Source organism: Belonocnema kinseyi, chromosome 7 (genome assembly GCF_010883055.1).
Source record: "Belonocnema kinseyi isolate 2016_QV_RU_SX_M_011 chromosome 7, B_treatae_v1, whole genome shotgun sequence".
Taxonomy (NCBI): domain Eukaryota; kingdom Metazoa; phylum Arthropoda; class Insecta; order Hymenoptera; family Cynipidae; genus Belonocnema; species Belonocnema kinseyi.
Genome location: NC_046663.1, coordinates 79,487,862 through 79,502,263, shown reverse-complemented (window position 1 = coordinate 79,502,263; position 14,402 = coordinate 79,487,862). Strand labels below are relative to the sequence as shown.

General features: G+C 31.8%; 1 protein-coding gene across 1 annotated transcript in view; it reads right to left on the bottom strand.

Moving 5' to 3' along the window:
* Positions 1-14,402, bottom strand: part of LOC117176526 (dynein heavy chain 6, axonemal) — a 92,773-nt gene that overhangs the window by 66,860 nt on the left and 11,511 nt on the right. Inside the window, exons 12-20 of the mRNA XM_033366781.1 lie at positions 11,732-11,963; positions 11,491-11,640; positions 11,305-11,433; positions 7,504-8,184; positions 7,277-7,423; positions 4,392-4,568; positions 3,852-4,172; positions 1,638-1,748; positions 1,333-1,469 (exon numbers count right to left, since the gene is read on the bottom strand). Coding sequence (XP_033222672.1) covers positions 1,333-1,469; positions 1,638-1,748; positions 3,852-4,172; positions 4,392-4,568; positions 7,277-7,423; positions 7,504-8,184; positions 11,305-11,433; positions 11,491-11,640; positions 11,732-11,963 — 2,085 coding nt within the window. The remainder of the gene's footprint in view (positions 1-1,332; positions 1,470-1,637; positions 1,749-3,851; positions 4,173-4,391; positions 4,569-7,276; positions 7,424-7,503; positions 8,185-11,304; positions 11,434-11,490; positions 11,641-11,731; positions 11,964-14,402) is intronic.

Genomic DNA, 14,402 nt, shown 5'->3' with positions numbered 1-14,402 from the left:
ATTAATGTATTTAAACAAAGTGTAGCCGAAACAGGCCTCCTCCGGCTTGGAAGGCCTAATAAAGAAAATATAATGAACAATTAGTTGAACGCTGGAGGGGTCCTCGCTCTAGCGCGAGTTGGCAGGTTGTTTTTGTCAATCGACGTTCATTGGCTACCCTAGCTGATCCATTTGAAATCAAAAAATAATAATACTGATACAGTTAAATACACCCAACTCGAAGTGTAGTAACTGCGGTTAAGTAATTCCTAGCAATGCTGGGTCACGCAGTTTCTCAGCTCAAGGGGCGAGATACGGTTGCAACTCTTGCATGAAAAACACCAGCAGCGAAGCTAAAAGGTGCAGTATGTGGATTCTCACATGCGGAGATTGCGCAATATTATGCATTCCAATTGGAAACGGTTCAGGCGGCCTCGATTTTCGCAGTTGAAGAAGTCGCCGACAGTTAGCGCTTTTGCGCATTATGCATGCCCGTGATTTGGTTGACATACGACAATTTGCCAAATAACAATCAATATAATCAATATAATGTCAGGGTATCCGAACTCGCCTTCGGCTCGTGCGGATAATCTCACACTCATTAGAAATCACCTACTCTGCCTACTAGTTGCACACGATACATTTTCCCATAACCACGCGAGAAATAAGACTTTTGGCCAGTTTAGAGGGGGAAAAATGATCAATTTTCGAAATAATTGAAAACTCGCAAACGATGAGTTGTCACAGGGATAGGTACATGAAAAAATAATTATTCTTATTTAATTATTCTTCTACTATTTCTGTACTCATTTCAAAACAATGTGGGGAAATTACTTTGCCATCAGTGAGCAAATTAAAAAGTGTGGGCAGCATACTTTTCTCACTGTTGGCAAAGTAATTTGTCCACGCTTTATACATTTCTCAATGATTTGATCTTCTTTTCCCATTGCCGCGGACAATGATCCATGTGTAGATCGCGATCGTTCTCGGAACGATCGATCCCGACGCAATAGTTGACAATTGAAATGAATGCTGCACGTTGAACTTGATCTCAGTAAAGTCCTCGAGTGTCTGACGCAAAAGTTGAAACTGAAGTACTGAAGTGAACAGAGAAAGCCCGACGCCGTCAACCCGGCCGAGCGAGCCACCACACGGGCACCATTACCGCTATGCATACCAGTCGTTGAGAGAGTCTAGGGTTCGGGATGAAGTCGGCTAGGGCATTTCTCTATTTCCCATCCCGCGAAAAAGTACGCTGGACAAACGGACTGACGGACGCCCGAACGAAACTATATGGATTTTTTCTCGGGGCTACAAAACCCTACAAATTAAAATACGAATTATGGATCTTACCTGGACTTTACTTTATTTTCCACTAAAACTGAAATAATGTCTCTTGCATGAACATCTACTGTAATAAGATTGATGATTACATCACGTATGAGCGTTGGCAATTCTCCTCGAACCATTCCTGCCAGTTCGTTTAAATCCTAATCAAATAATAAATTGGGAATGCAAGGAATTAAAAGACAACAATTTAGACTTTAAATGGCAATGTATTAAACATTTGGATTACCAATTCACCTATATTTATCTTTATACAATTATTTTACCTTTATGTGAAATTTTCAATTGGAAAATTCAGTAGATATTCTTACCGAATAGGATTTCTTTTCAAATTCTTCCATATTAATTAAAACTTCAGAACCAGATTCTAGAATAAGATGTACGTCTCGGGCCCAGAATATTTGCGAAACCGTTAAAACAATCTATTTAGCAAACAAATATAAATATAATATATTATTGTCTTATTTATAATATTTCAAGTATTTTTGTTAATAAATAATGGAAGTAAAATATAATACTCCAATGTTAAATTTTTGTTGTTGTTGAACAGAAATCAAAAATGCTGGAGGCAGAAATACAAATGAACGCATATTGTTTATGCAATAATATTATTGTTATAAATGAAAACAAATATACATCTCTGGATTTTTTGTATAACTTTATATTTTCTCTTCATGGAAACTATATTTTTAAATGGGTGACTTGCCAATGTTATTCGAATTTATTTTCAATACACCTGAATTTATAATTCATATATTTACAAATAAATAGACAATTACGTTATGCATGCTCTTTAACATAAAAAATTCTTTCTTTTACAATTAAAGAATGCATGAGTTTGAAATGTTATTCAACTAGAAATATGCGTTAATTACATTGGTGTCAACAGTTCCAATTGTTATTGATCCGCTGTACAATATCGATTTGCATTCTATTTGCACTTTTTTATAGAAAAAATTGGTCTTTTGCAAAAAAATTTTGCGAATGATATTATGATGTTATCTAGCTGGATAGTTTATTTTAAGTCTACTATTCGGATCGATATTAAAAACGTACATACACTTTTTTATTTTATTTATTAATATTTCCTAAAACTTCTCAATAATGCTATTTCCAGCGTTTTTCGATACAAGAATTTTTTGTCGAAGAAAAATACGATCATAACCGAATATTTAATAGAATTTTTCAATAACAATTATTGAACAACAGTTTCAATTCAAAAAATACATTGAACTATACAAAATTTTCTTCACAAGAAAAAAATTTTTAATTAAAAAAAAGTTTATCAATTTTGTTTATAACAATAAAATTGTTTCTACAAAATGTAATTGTATTACATTTGTGTCGTATTCCCTGGCAGAAATCCTTACAGTTACGATCGGATTTCCGCTCAGGGAAGTACGATGGGGGGAGTTTTGGGGTAGCAGGTGAGTGCGGGGTTGGGCGAGGGATTATTAGGCAGGGAGGGGATGTTGAGTAGAATGAAAGTAGAGGAGTGAAGGGAAAGTAGTGGGGGCAAAGTAAGGTTGGCAGGGGGAAGGGTAATCATAATAGGTGAATTGAGGGGTAGTAGGGAAGGGCACGACGATTTTAACGACTTAATTAACGTCGTGGGTCACGTGACCAGATTCCTACCTTAACGACACTTTTTTTATTTCCTAACTTATTTTCACCCGAAGCGTCACATCGAGTTGAAAATTTGGGATGATAAATACGAAGCACTAAGAAAGGTGGGTCTGGTCCTACATTTTTATAATTACGAAAAAAGCAACAACAAAAAATTTATAAAAAGAACTTTTTTCATAATTATAAAAATTTAGGGCCAGATCCATCTTTCTTAGTGCTTCGTATTTATCATCCCAAATTTTCAACTCGATGTGACGCTTCGGGTGAAAATAAGTTAGAAAATAAAAAAGTGCCGTTAAGGTAGGAATCTGGTTACGCGCATGAAATAATCCTTATGGTTCTTCCGATCAAACTTATGGTAAAAAATAAAATAATGACACTTTTTGCAAAACTAAAAAGAGGTGTAGTGTGCTCTGTGAGTAATACCTCTTAGAATAGTGCCGTTTTCCCTAATTCTTGCTCGAACGCATTATGCATTTCCCACCATCGCGCTATCGCTTCGAGAGCCGGCATTAGAATCCACTCTCTTTGAATAATAACACTCAAATACATGTACGAAAAAAAATAAAATTAATCAATAATAAATCAATTATCGCATTAATTCTTTATAATACATATAATAACTAATCAAATACTTACCGAATCAATGCTTGTACAAAAAAGACTCGTTTTTTTCGACTAAAAATCGAGAAAAAAACATCCAAACATATATACACTTCGTACTTGCGGGGAAAAAAGAAAACTGACGAGCGGTACTAGTCACGGAAAGCTGACACGAATTCGATAGCGCTTCCACGTGCCAAGAGTGGGGGAAGCTGAGTTCCACGAAGAATACTCCCCTACCAGCCCATGTCCGGCACTATTCGAAGAGCGGATTGTAATAAGTCTCAAAATCGAACCTGAGATGGGTACATCCGTATGAACATTTGTCTGCCTTTTTCGTCTAGATCAACGAGTCCTTTTTTCATTTCCCTTTTGAGAGATGCAAACATGGCTTTTTCCACTTTTTCTAGCCAATCTTCTACATTACCTCTGGCCTTCACGCCTTTCCCGAGGACAACTCTTTCACCTTCTGGTGATAACATAGCGATAATATCCGTTGTTAGAATAGATCCCTTACTTTTTACTGCCTCTCTTTGGTCTGCAGTACCAAATTCGAGACGATAAATTGCGTCAAAGCACTTTTGTAAATGTCTCTGAACAGCATGTGGATTTCTTGTCTGATCGATAATCATTAGATTAACACCATAACATTTTACCATCTTAAGTTCTATTAACAAACTAAAATTATTGTTAATAACTAATTAAATTGAAAGATTGTTAAGCTTTTTGAACAGACCTCAGAGCCTTGCGCTAGACTGCAATAATTAATACATATTTTTACCAAATTTCTTATCAGAAACTTTTTAATTAATAAGAAAATGTCGTCTAAATTGTACCTGTGCCAAGATTTCCAAAAGCTCATCATTCGAAAGGAAAAAAAACCTTGGAAAGGCGATTCGTTTTGTCTCAAGATACGCTTCCAAACATTTAAGAATTTGATCCAGATTGCTGTTATTTTCTGTCAATCGTTCTAATAATCCTGGTTCAATACAGCATTCCATGGCCAAATGCACCTAGGATGAATATACGTCAGAATAGTTATGGGCAAGTTACTTTCTAAAAGGAACTAGTTATCATTATGGATATCGTTCAAAACGTAACTGTTTCTTAGCTACTTTTGCATAAAAAAGTAACTGTCGTTGATTTGTCAGTTACTGTTGTATTTTAGAAATAAATATGTGTATGACAAAGATAAACTGAGGAAACTACACAGTAAACCCAGGGACAGCTAACCATTGTACAAAATTCAAATTATCAACAGCAAATCAAAATGATCAACTTTAGCTGGTCCAAAATTATTCATCAGTTTTATTTTGTATTGAAAGTCTTAGGCTAGTCATGACTGACATAATATTCATAAAATAAGGAATGTTTTAGAAAAAATTTTATTATCTCAAAGATTTACAACATCCTAAGATCAACAGTTAATGTTTTATAAGACGTTGAATTGTCAAAAAATGCATGCATTTTCAACTAAAAAGATCCATTTACAACAACAACACAGATTTTCAAACTAAGATGGCATACAGTACCCTCACACTTACCGCGAGAGTCTGGGACTGGGATTCGCGTTAAGTGAGTTCACCCACCACATCAAAAATTTTTCTCCCCTTGCGGTTTACCCCGAGGGGCTATTCACTAAAAAATCTCAGATTGCTGCGCTGGAAATCTTAGGAGAACTCTTTGAGGAACTCTTAGAAAGCTTGGAAATCTTTCGCCAAGCGTGGAGCATTCACACCACGAAGCATTTTCGCATGCACATGTTCGTGATGCACACGCTGCCGCAGTGAGTTGAACGAAAGGCCGACTTCATCCGAACGCCGCCGAGCTTAGCCGAGTCTGAATTCCTCCTCGGAAGTCCCGATCTCGAGAAGTTTTGGAAATCTGGGTAATCTTAGAGAAATCTTAGCACTCTCTTTGCGAATTCGATTGAGTCTGCCACATTCATAGTTTCAAGATTTCCAGATTTTTCAGTGAACGCCTCGGTTTACCCACATATCTGATTGGTTTAGAAAATCGAGTATATTCAAAAAAAGTTAATGTTAAAATTTAACAGTTGAGGAAACATGTAGCAGAAAAAATTAGGAGGTTATTATGTTAATTTTACATACTAATCTTAAAATATTTATGGTTTATTGAAAGTTTTAATCATGAAAAAAATTGAGTACTCTGTACTGGAAAGGCATGTAGGTGTTTCCATATGCAACAATTTCATAAATTAAAACTAACTTATTAAATAGGTCACATTGAATGTCAACATTTGTTGAAGTCGGTAGTGGGACCAAAGCGAGTAGGGGAAGTCGCGATAAGTAGTAGTACGATAAGTTGGAGGGTACTGTACTTAAATTTTTAGTTAAAAAACTAATTTAAAAAAAACGAAAATTCAATAAAATAGTTAAATTTTCAATCAATAAGATAAATTTTCAACTAAAATAATTGAATTTTTACCTAAAATAGTTCAATTCTAAGTTTGAAAATATAATTTTTGAGAAAAAAACGAATTTTTAACCAAATCGTTCAATTTTCAACCATAAAGGTAAAATTTCTACTAAAAATGGAATAATTAAATGTTCAATTTAAAAATCTATTTAAAAAACAAATATTTAACAAAAAAGCTAAATTGTCAACTAAACCGATTAATTTGTATCAAAAATTATCAATCTTCAACAAAAATAAATACATTTGTCGCAAAATAGTACAGCTTTCAACTAAGTAGTTGAATTTTTAATAAAAAAAAATTCTTAACGAAAAACGTAATATTTGATATTTCAACCAAAAAAGATTTTAATTTTAAGGGAGTATCTACGTGTACCGAAATTTCGGTGCAAATATGGGTGTGTCTACACAAAAATCCGGTTATTCATACCAAAATTTTGGTACAAATATCCCCTTTTCGAGCTCTTCCTATTCGTAACGAAAAAATCCGGATACTTGTAGCAAATTTGTAACGAATTTTTAGAATGCTCAACGAAAATATATACATTTTCAAACAAACAGATTAATTTGCAACCAAAAAGATTAATTGTTTACCAAAGATAGATAAATTTTCACAAAAAATTTTATGTTTTAATCGAATAGTTTAATTTTACACCAAAATACTTAAATTTTCGGCACAAAATATACTGCTTTTATAAGAAAATTTTTGAATTTCAGACATATTAATAAGATTTTGAACGAAACAATAAAAATGTTAAGCTAAATAATAACAATTTTGAACTAAGTAATACAAATTTTAACAAAAAAATATTATTTCGTAACGGGATTTATTTGAATAGTGAAAATAAAGAAATAGTTGTAAGAGCAATCAAATTGACTTGAAAATTTTTTTCATTTATCTGCTATATCATCAGAGATTGTACCATACCGACAGTAGATCAACCCTCCAAACTATGAAGGCAGAAAATCTACACAATATCGATCAAGTTAAGAATCTTTAATAACAGAATAATGCTTAACGTCTTAATAAGACTAGATGGAAAATAATATTTTTAAATTAAAATTATTTCTTGAAAAAAAGATCCTACTTCATCTTCACTCCATTGAATTAAAAAAACGTTCACACTACATTTTACAAGTAACTTAAAAAATAACGATTTTTCTAGTTACTATTACTGAAAGAAAAAGTTACCGCTATTGTTACCAAAAAAGTAACTAGTTACTTCAAAATTTCTCGACCTTCAGCTCACAATTTTTCTCTGTCTTAAAATTATCATTGTCCTACCTTTGCAGTTTTCCTCATTATTTCTTTCCAAGATTTGTCCACTACTATGAAAAGTTTTGCCTCAAGAGGTAGCTGTCGTTGAATGTCTGGGGCAGAAAAAATAGCTTCCAAGTACATCCACTGTTGTTGACAATATTGCCACTCTTCCTGAATAAAAAGATCGAATGTTTGACCAAATTGAAATACAAAAAAATATTCCTAACAATGAAATTAAAGAAATGCAATACCAAAGTTTTCGCGAAAAGATCCAGTTGCTTCAACCATTCATCCACCTTAAATTTAATTGGCCCAACATGCCTAGAAGCAGCTATGGTCTGAATGTTAATATTACTATCATCAAGAGCTGTCTGAACTTCTTCCATAGATCCCAAAACGTAAACATCTTTAGCCTCCTTATAAGCTAATACCACAAAATCCAATGATTTCCAGGTGTCCTCTACTTTCTGCAGCATTACTTCCAAGCCAGATTCTGAACTGGCAGCAGATGAAATTTCCATTAGTTCGTTTGGATAAGCGAAGACTCCAAGCTTCTCCAGAAGCTCCAGAGTTACAATTTCATCTGGTTTGAACTTATAATTCAGGAGAGATTCGATCTTCACCCAGTGACGTGACTTCAGGTTCGGATTGCTGAGATTGATAATCATTGAGAGTTTATCCTTGAAGATTTCCACTTTTTTCTTGAAGTTTATAAGAACTTCATTGGGTGAAAGACCTTTCTCGAGGTGCATAATGTTCTTCAGATTACGAGTAGTGTAGGCGTTAATTTCTTCTACGTTCAAAGTACTAAAGTCAGCTTTGTACCATTCTTCTAAAGTTTTGTCCCAAGCAATCACACTTTCCCAGAGCAGACTTCGTAGTTTAACTTCGTTAATTACGTGATCTAATATCTCAAATTTGGTCATTTCCACCTATTGGTAAAAATTGAAGTTCACCTTTACACTCAACAAATCCAATAAAATTGAAATGGTTCAAACTTTTTGAAGTTTGTTTCTCAATAAATTAAGAATAAAATTTTCAAGAGCTTCAACTTAAAGACTCTTTAACATTTAAAAGGGTCAGGTCAATACTACGCAATTGAACGGTAATTAATTATGTTATCCAATATTATATTGTGTAGATTTAATTTGGGATTAAAAAGCTTAATTCATTTTTTTTATAAATTTGAAAGATATAGAATTGAAGTTTGCCAGTGTTTTTCCTCATTGAGATACTATTTCGTTGGAATGATATTGCTCTCCTAATAAACGGAATAAACGCACTCAGTCTGACCATTGCGAGGATCATACCGATGATCCACAGCAGAGCAAAATTACGTTCAACTTGCGATTCCGGCTACAATTTTGAATCAATTAAAATTTTTTTCTAATTATAGCTGCTGTAATTCTTAAAAGATCCATTGAGGCAATTCGCGAAGAATAATTTCATGTTTCATAAATTAAATATTTGTTATTAACAATTGATTATCATACATAATAAAATACCATGCTATACTAATTGTTATTTTCGTTTTCAATCCAATTTAAAGTAATTCACAACGAATTGAAATCAAATATATTTCTTATTGTTATAAATAATTGTATAAGGAAATGCACAGATTGAGCAATTTTTAAATTTTTAATGTACTTTTTTAAAACTATTTTTGTTTGAATTGTAAGCTATGCCTTAGTAAAATATATTGCAATTTTATAATTGTGATTCATATCAACACATTTTAAAAATAAATGCACACTTTGTGCCATTTTTAAGAGTTTCAGGAATTTTTTTTAACGTGCTTTGTTGGACTTGACAATTTTACATTAAATTAGTTCGGCGTTATCGTAAATCTCAACCTGTGCGTTTATTTATATAAATTTGTTTATAACAAACACTGTTACAAAATGACAATATAGTTTACAATCAGATTTTTCATTAAATAACAATATAGTTCACTAAAGTATGACTAGCGGGCCTGGCATATTACGTTAAAAAATAAAAGTAACAGCAACTCTTAAAAATAGCCCCGCTGAAAAAAGCACGTTTAAAGAAGAAAACTGAAGTATTACTTTAAATTGGATTAAACACAAAAATCACTTCATAAATATCCAAAACCATTCAAGAATCACTTAACATTATTAATAATAAAACAATTCTTAATTAAAAATGACTAACTTATAATTAAATATCAAGTTATGCTTCTTGAATGTCTAAAATGATTTTTAAATCTATCTTTAAATAAAGCAAATAAACAATTTATTTTTACTATTGACCTCAAAAAATCTCTTGAAGTAGTTGTCGTGCCAAAAGTCAGATATCTGAAAAAATAGTTTTTCTGTGATTTTAAGAACCAAAATATTATAGCTGATGTAATTTCAAATAAAAAACATTTTTTATGAAAAATGTTAAGTCATTAAAAACCGTTAATTTTAACCATGTTTTTGCAATTAAATTTTTATTAACCCTCGCTTCTTGCCAATTTTTGAAAAACGATTGCATATTAATAAATGACGGCTTATTTTTCCGGGAAAACATTTCCTACAACTCAACTGTTTAAAATTTTTTAAATAACCAAATAATATTAATATATAATTATTCGTTTAAAATATGTTTTCTTAACAAAAAAATTATTCTAACGATTGTAGCCATTGAAAAATTTACTTTCAAAATTGGAAATAGAAGAGTTGCAGAGAATTTTGTCCCGGACAAAATAAGCCTTCATTTATTAAAATGCAATCATTTTTCGAAAATTGTTAAGAAGTGAAGGTCAGAAAAAATTCAATTAGATTGAGAAGTGTAGCCAGAATACAATTTTTTAGGTTATTTCTCCCCACTGTGTGACGCTCAGTGGAAGGAAATGCACTTTTTTGATTGAAAGAAATCCAGAGCCTTCAATTTTGGTCCGATCCTCAGTTTTTATTCTAGAAATCAGAGAGCATTGAATTCTAAAGATTCTCGCAGTCAAAAGATGTGTTTTCTTCATTTGTTTTTTTACAAGATTTTCACTCAAATAATTGATTTATTTAATTGTTATAAACAAGTTTTTGTGGTAAAATATATTAAATTTAATGTTTTTTTCAGATTTCGATTTCTTTTAATTAACTTAATTGCTCCAAAAGATCCTAAAAATAATATTACGTTTGATGTTTTTTAATTTATAACAGTTAGAGCTGTTACGTAATTTACGGATGACACCTACCTGTAAAAAATCTTTAAAAAATCCAACTAATTTTTAACATCCTACACACTTAAGGGCATGTGATACTTCGTCGTGTGGTCAATCGGATACAGTTTCCCCGGCTTTTTTCTACAAAAATGAAAATTTAAAAAAACTGAAATCGGAGGTGCTCTGAAATATCATAACGGACGTCCGCGGAATCTTTTTTGAGGGATAATAACAAAAAAAATGTATTGTGCTAAATAAAAATTTTATGCATTATTTTGAGGTTACGTCGTTTTTCGTCTCTGCCTTTACGATAATTTGAAAATTATTGATGAAATAAACTTTTTTAATTGCCTGCAAACAAGGTTAGTTCCGGGAGATTAGTTACTATGTTTATTTGTAAGTCCAATGTTTTCGGCCAAAAATATTGTGTAATTTGGGAGTAACGCTCAGGAGAATTGTAACACACATAACCTCGAAATATACACATTTTGTTAGCAAAATCAAAATTTGGTTGAAAAATAAACACAAAAAAAAGTGCGCGGGGACGTCCGTTAGCATGTTCGCTATTATTTCCCAGATTTTGACGACAAAATATTTCTTATCCTAGGAAAAAAGCCGGGGGAATCTAACACTGAAAAAATCGATACTAATTCCTAAGCGCTATGCAAATTAATCACATTTTTCTGAATTAAAACTTTTTTGAATTCACCTACAAAAAAAGTGTGTGGGGACGTTTGTTAGCATGTGCGCTATCATTTCCCAAATTTTTAAGACAAAATATTTATTATTCTAGAAAAAAAGCCGGGGGAACCTAAAACTGGTAAAATCGACCATTTTCTAAGTATCACATGCCCTTAAACCTCATGGCTTTATATCTGCAATAATTTACCTTGAACCCTTTTTGATAATTTCTATATTCGTTTGCCGCATTGGCGCACTCTGCTAATCTTTGAGAAAGATCACTCAGAGTCTCAAGACAAACTTCAACGTTGTTTTCGGGATCCAACAGCCACGATTGCTGAAAACATCTCAATATTATTATCTTTTTCTTATATATTTTTAAAACTTTACTTACAGTAACTTCATCATTGATGTCAGATATTTTATTGATCAGTGCATCAATATCCTTTCGTATTTGTGTATTAAACTTTGTTATTAACTTTTCTCGCTCTTCTAGTCGTTTATCAACTGACAAACGCAAGCTAGTAAGTTGCACACTGATACCCTTGTAAAACAATGAGTGATCATTAATTGTATAATAACTTAAGAATTTTAATCATCAGGCAAAACAATCAAGGAAGAATCAATTTGTTTACCAAATAATTTGCAGCATCTACTGATGGTACCGGAATTCGATATTCTTCCATAATATCATATAATTCCTTTATATAATCTAATTCAGCTTCCATTTTATCCACATTCTGCTGTGCATGGTCGGCAAAGGTTATATAAGTGACAAAATCCTCTGTTGTTATCGGATTTGATTCCAAGTAATTTATAGCCTCGATTGCTTCACTTAAAAGTGCGTCAACTTTTGATTTACCTAGACTGATAATAATTCAATTTTTTTCAGTTTGAATTCTTATTAAAAATTCAGTTAACAAAAATCCGTCAATACGTATGATATATTATACTTATAAAAATGTTCGGAAAATTGCGACACATTTAGGATTCTTTAGTAACTGAAATTTACGAAAGTAAGTTGCTGAAAACATAATTCAGTTTAGAAGAAGTTGTGTTAAATTATAACGATATTAAAAAAAGTTTTCTAGTCATTTACGTATAAACTTCACTCATATATAGTCTTACTAATATTTATATTGTTAAGACAAATATATACTGCAAACGTATATTAAAATTAATGAACAAACGGAATTACTCAAAATTACAAATATAACATATCTAGCCAAGAGGACATCATTTTACGTGAACAGCGGACTCACCATATTAAATTAAAATCTATTTATCAATCTATGCAGCGGCTGCTAGTCAATTACTACTACTTCTTCGTTAGGATACCATATTTGAATGGTAATAAAAATTTAGTAAATCTACTATGAAAGTTACTGAACTATGTTTTCATTAACAAAATTTCGTAAATGTTAGTTACTTTAGTATCCTAATAGTGTCGGAATTTTCCAAACATATTTAACAGGATGTAGCGAAAACTATGAAATATAATTAATAATCATAAATTATAATAAATAAACAATAGCTACATCGGCTTTCAAAAACAATTTAATTTAATTTTTATTTAACTTCTGATTTTAATCGGGTTTCAGTGTAATCTGTAACTTCTATTTAAATATAAGGTGTACTTTCTGGAATTCTGAGTCTTACTGATGTGTTCCATTTTGAACATTTTTTTTATATACACTCAACCCTCAATATAAGAACCCCCGGTTTGCAATATTCCTAGAACTAATGGCCTCCGCAGTTTCGTGATGATAGGAGCCGCAAGGCAGAAAAAGAAGTGGTACTTAGTAAATCGTGAGAAACATTTCGAGGGCCGCACTCTCAGCACGTTAGTTGCGTCAGGTTGCGCCATGCATCTTAATCCAACAAAAATGATTCATGCGAACCTATCTATCTGCTGACGTTTGAATTCCCCCGATTCAGGATCAAGGCCACTACAAGCCATGTCGAAACTGTTCTTATATCAGGAGTTGAGTGTAGGTCTATCTTTAAGATCTGCAGTTGAAGATCCTTCAATTTTTCATGTGTATAATTTAAATAATTTAAATAATTCAGTTTTGAACGGTTTATTTTAAACAGTTCAATTTTGAACATTCTTAAATTTGGATGATTTTAGAAATGAAGGGCCACGCTGCGTATGGGCGTAAGTGCCAAATTTTCTAAAATCGGTTTATTGGCTAAAACTACTTATTTCCCCCTAACTCGTGAATTAAAGCTTTCTGGTGTGCACCGATGTTTGACCTGGGCTTTCTCGCACATGGTTATCTTTTTTAAAGTGCTCTTTTTGCGATTCAATAGAACTAACCAATAGCTCAAAAGTAATTTCCTGTTTGTTTTTTAATTGAAAAATAAAACATTCAGACAACTTTTCATGTATGAAAATCAGATTTTATGAGGACAAGCTGTTCCTTTGACAAAGGTTTTCTCGGAGAAGGATGCTTCTTTCAGCATGTTCGTTTCATGGTTCGATAAAGCCTAACAGTAACTTTAAACATTTTTGCACTTTTAAAAAAAAATTATTTCCGTAAAAGTTAAACAGTTCTGTGTTCTCCTGTAAAATTCGGGGCTTGGCACTTACGCCCGTATGCAGTGTGCCCCTTCAAATCAAAAGACAAGAGTATAATTCTAAATTTTCCAATTTGAAGAAATTTCGAATGAAAGTCATAAAAATTACAGAATTTTCATTATAATTGTGAAAATTAAAAACTCTACAATTTAGAAGCTCTACAATTAAAAATTCTAGAATTTGGAAATTATTCATTTTTTAGATTTATATTTGAAACTTTTTAAAATATGTAATTTTGACCGATTATGTTTTTTAAAAATAGTTGTTTGAAATTGAAAATTCATTAATGTTAACGATTTGCGATTTAAAATTATCTAATTTTGAATATTTGCAATTGCTGAACACTTCAATATTATATGTGTATAATAGAAAGTGATAAAAATTGTCATTCTTTTTTTAATAGTTCAGTTAAGAAAACTTATAAAATTGAAATTTATTCAATTTTATGAGTTAAAGCTGCAAATTCTTCAATTGTGAACAGTGAAAATGACTGGGTTGATTTACTTTTTGAAAATTTGTATAATGTTATAGATATGTGATAAGTGTTTACAATTTTACATATGTAGAAAAGGAACTTTACAGGTAAATTAAGTTACTTGAATCTGTGACTGGAAATGTAACAAGTTACTACCAGGTGTATACATATGAAACCGGTATTTTTTCAAGAAAAAAACACATTTATTTCAAGAGAATGATAACAAATATTTTATTCAAAGTATGCGCCC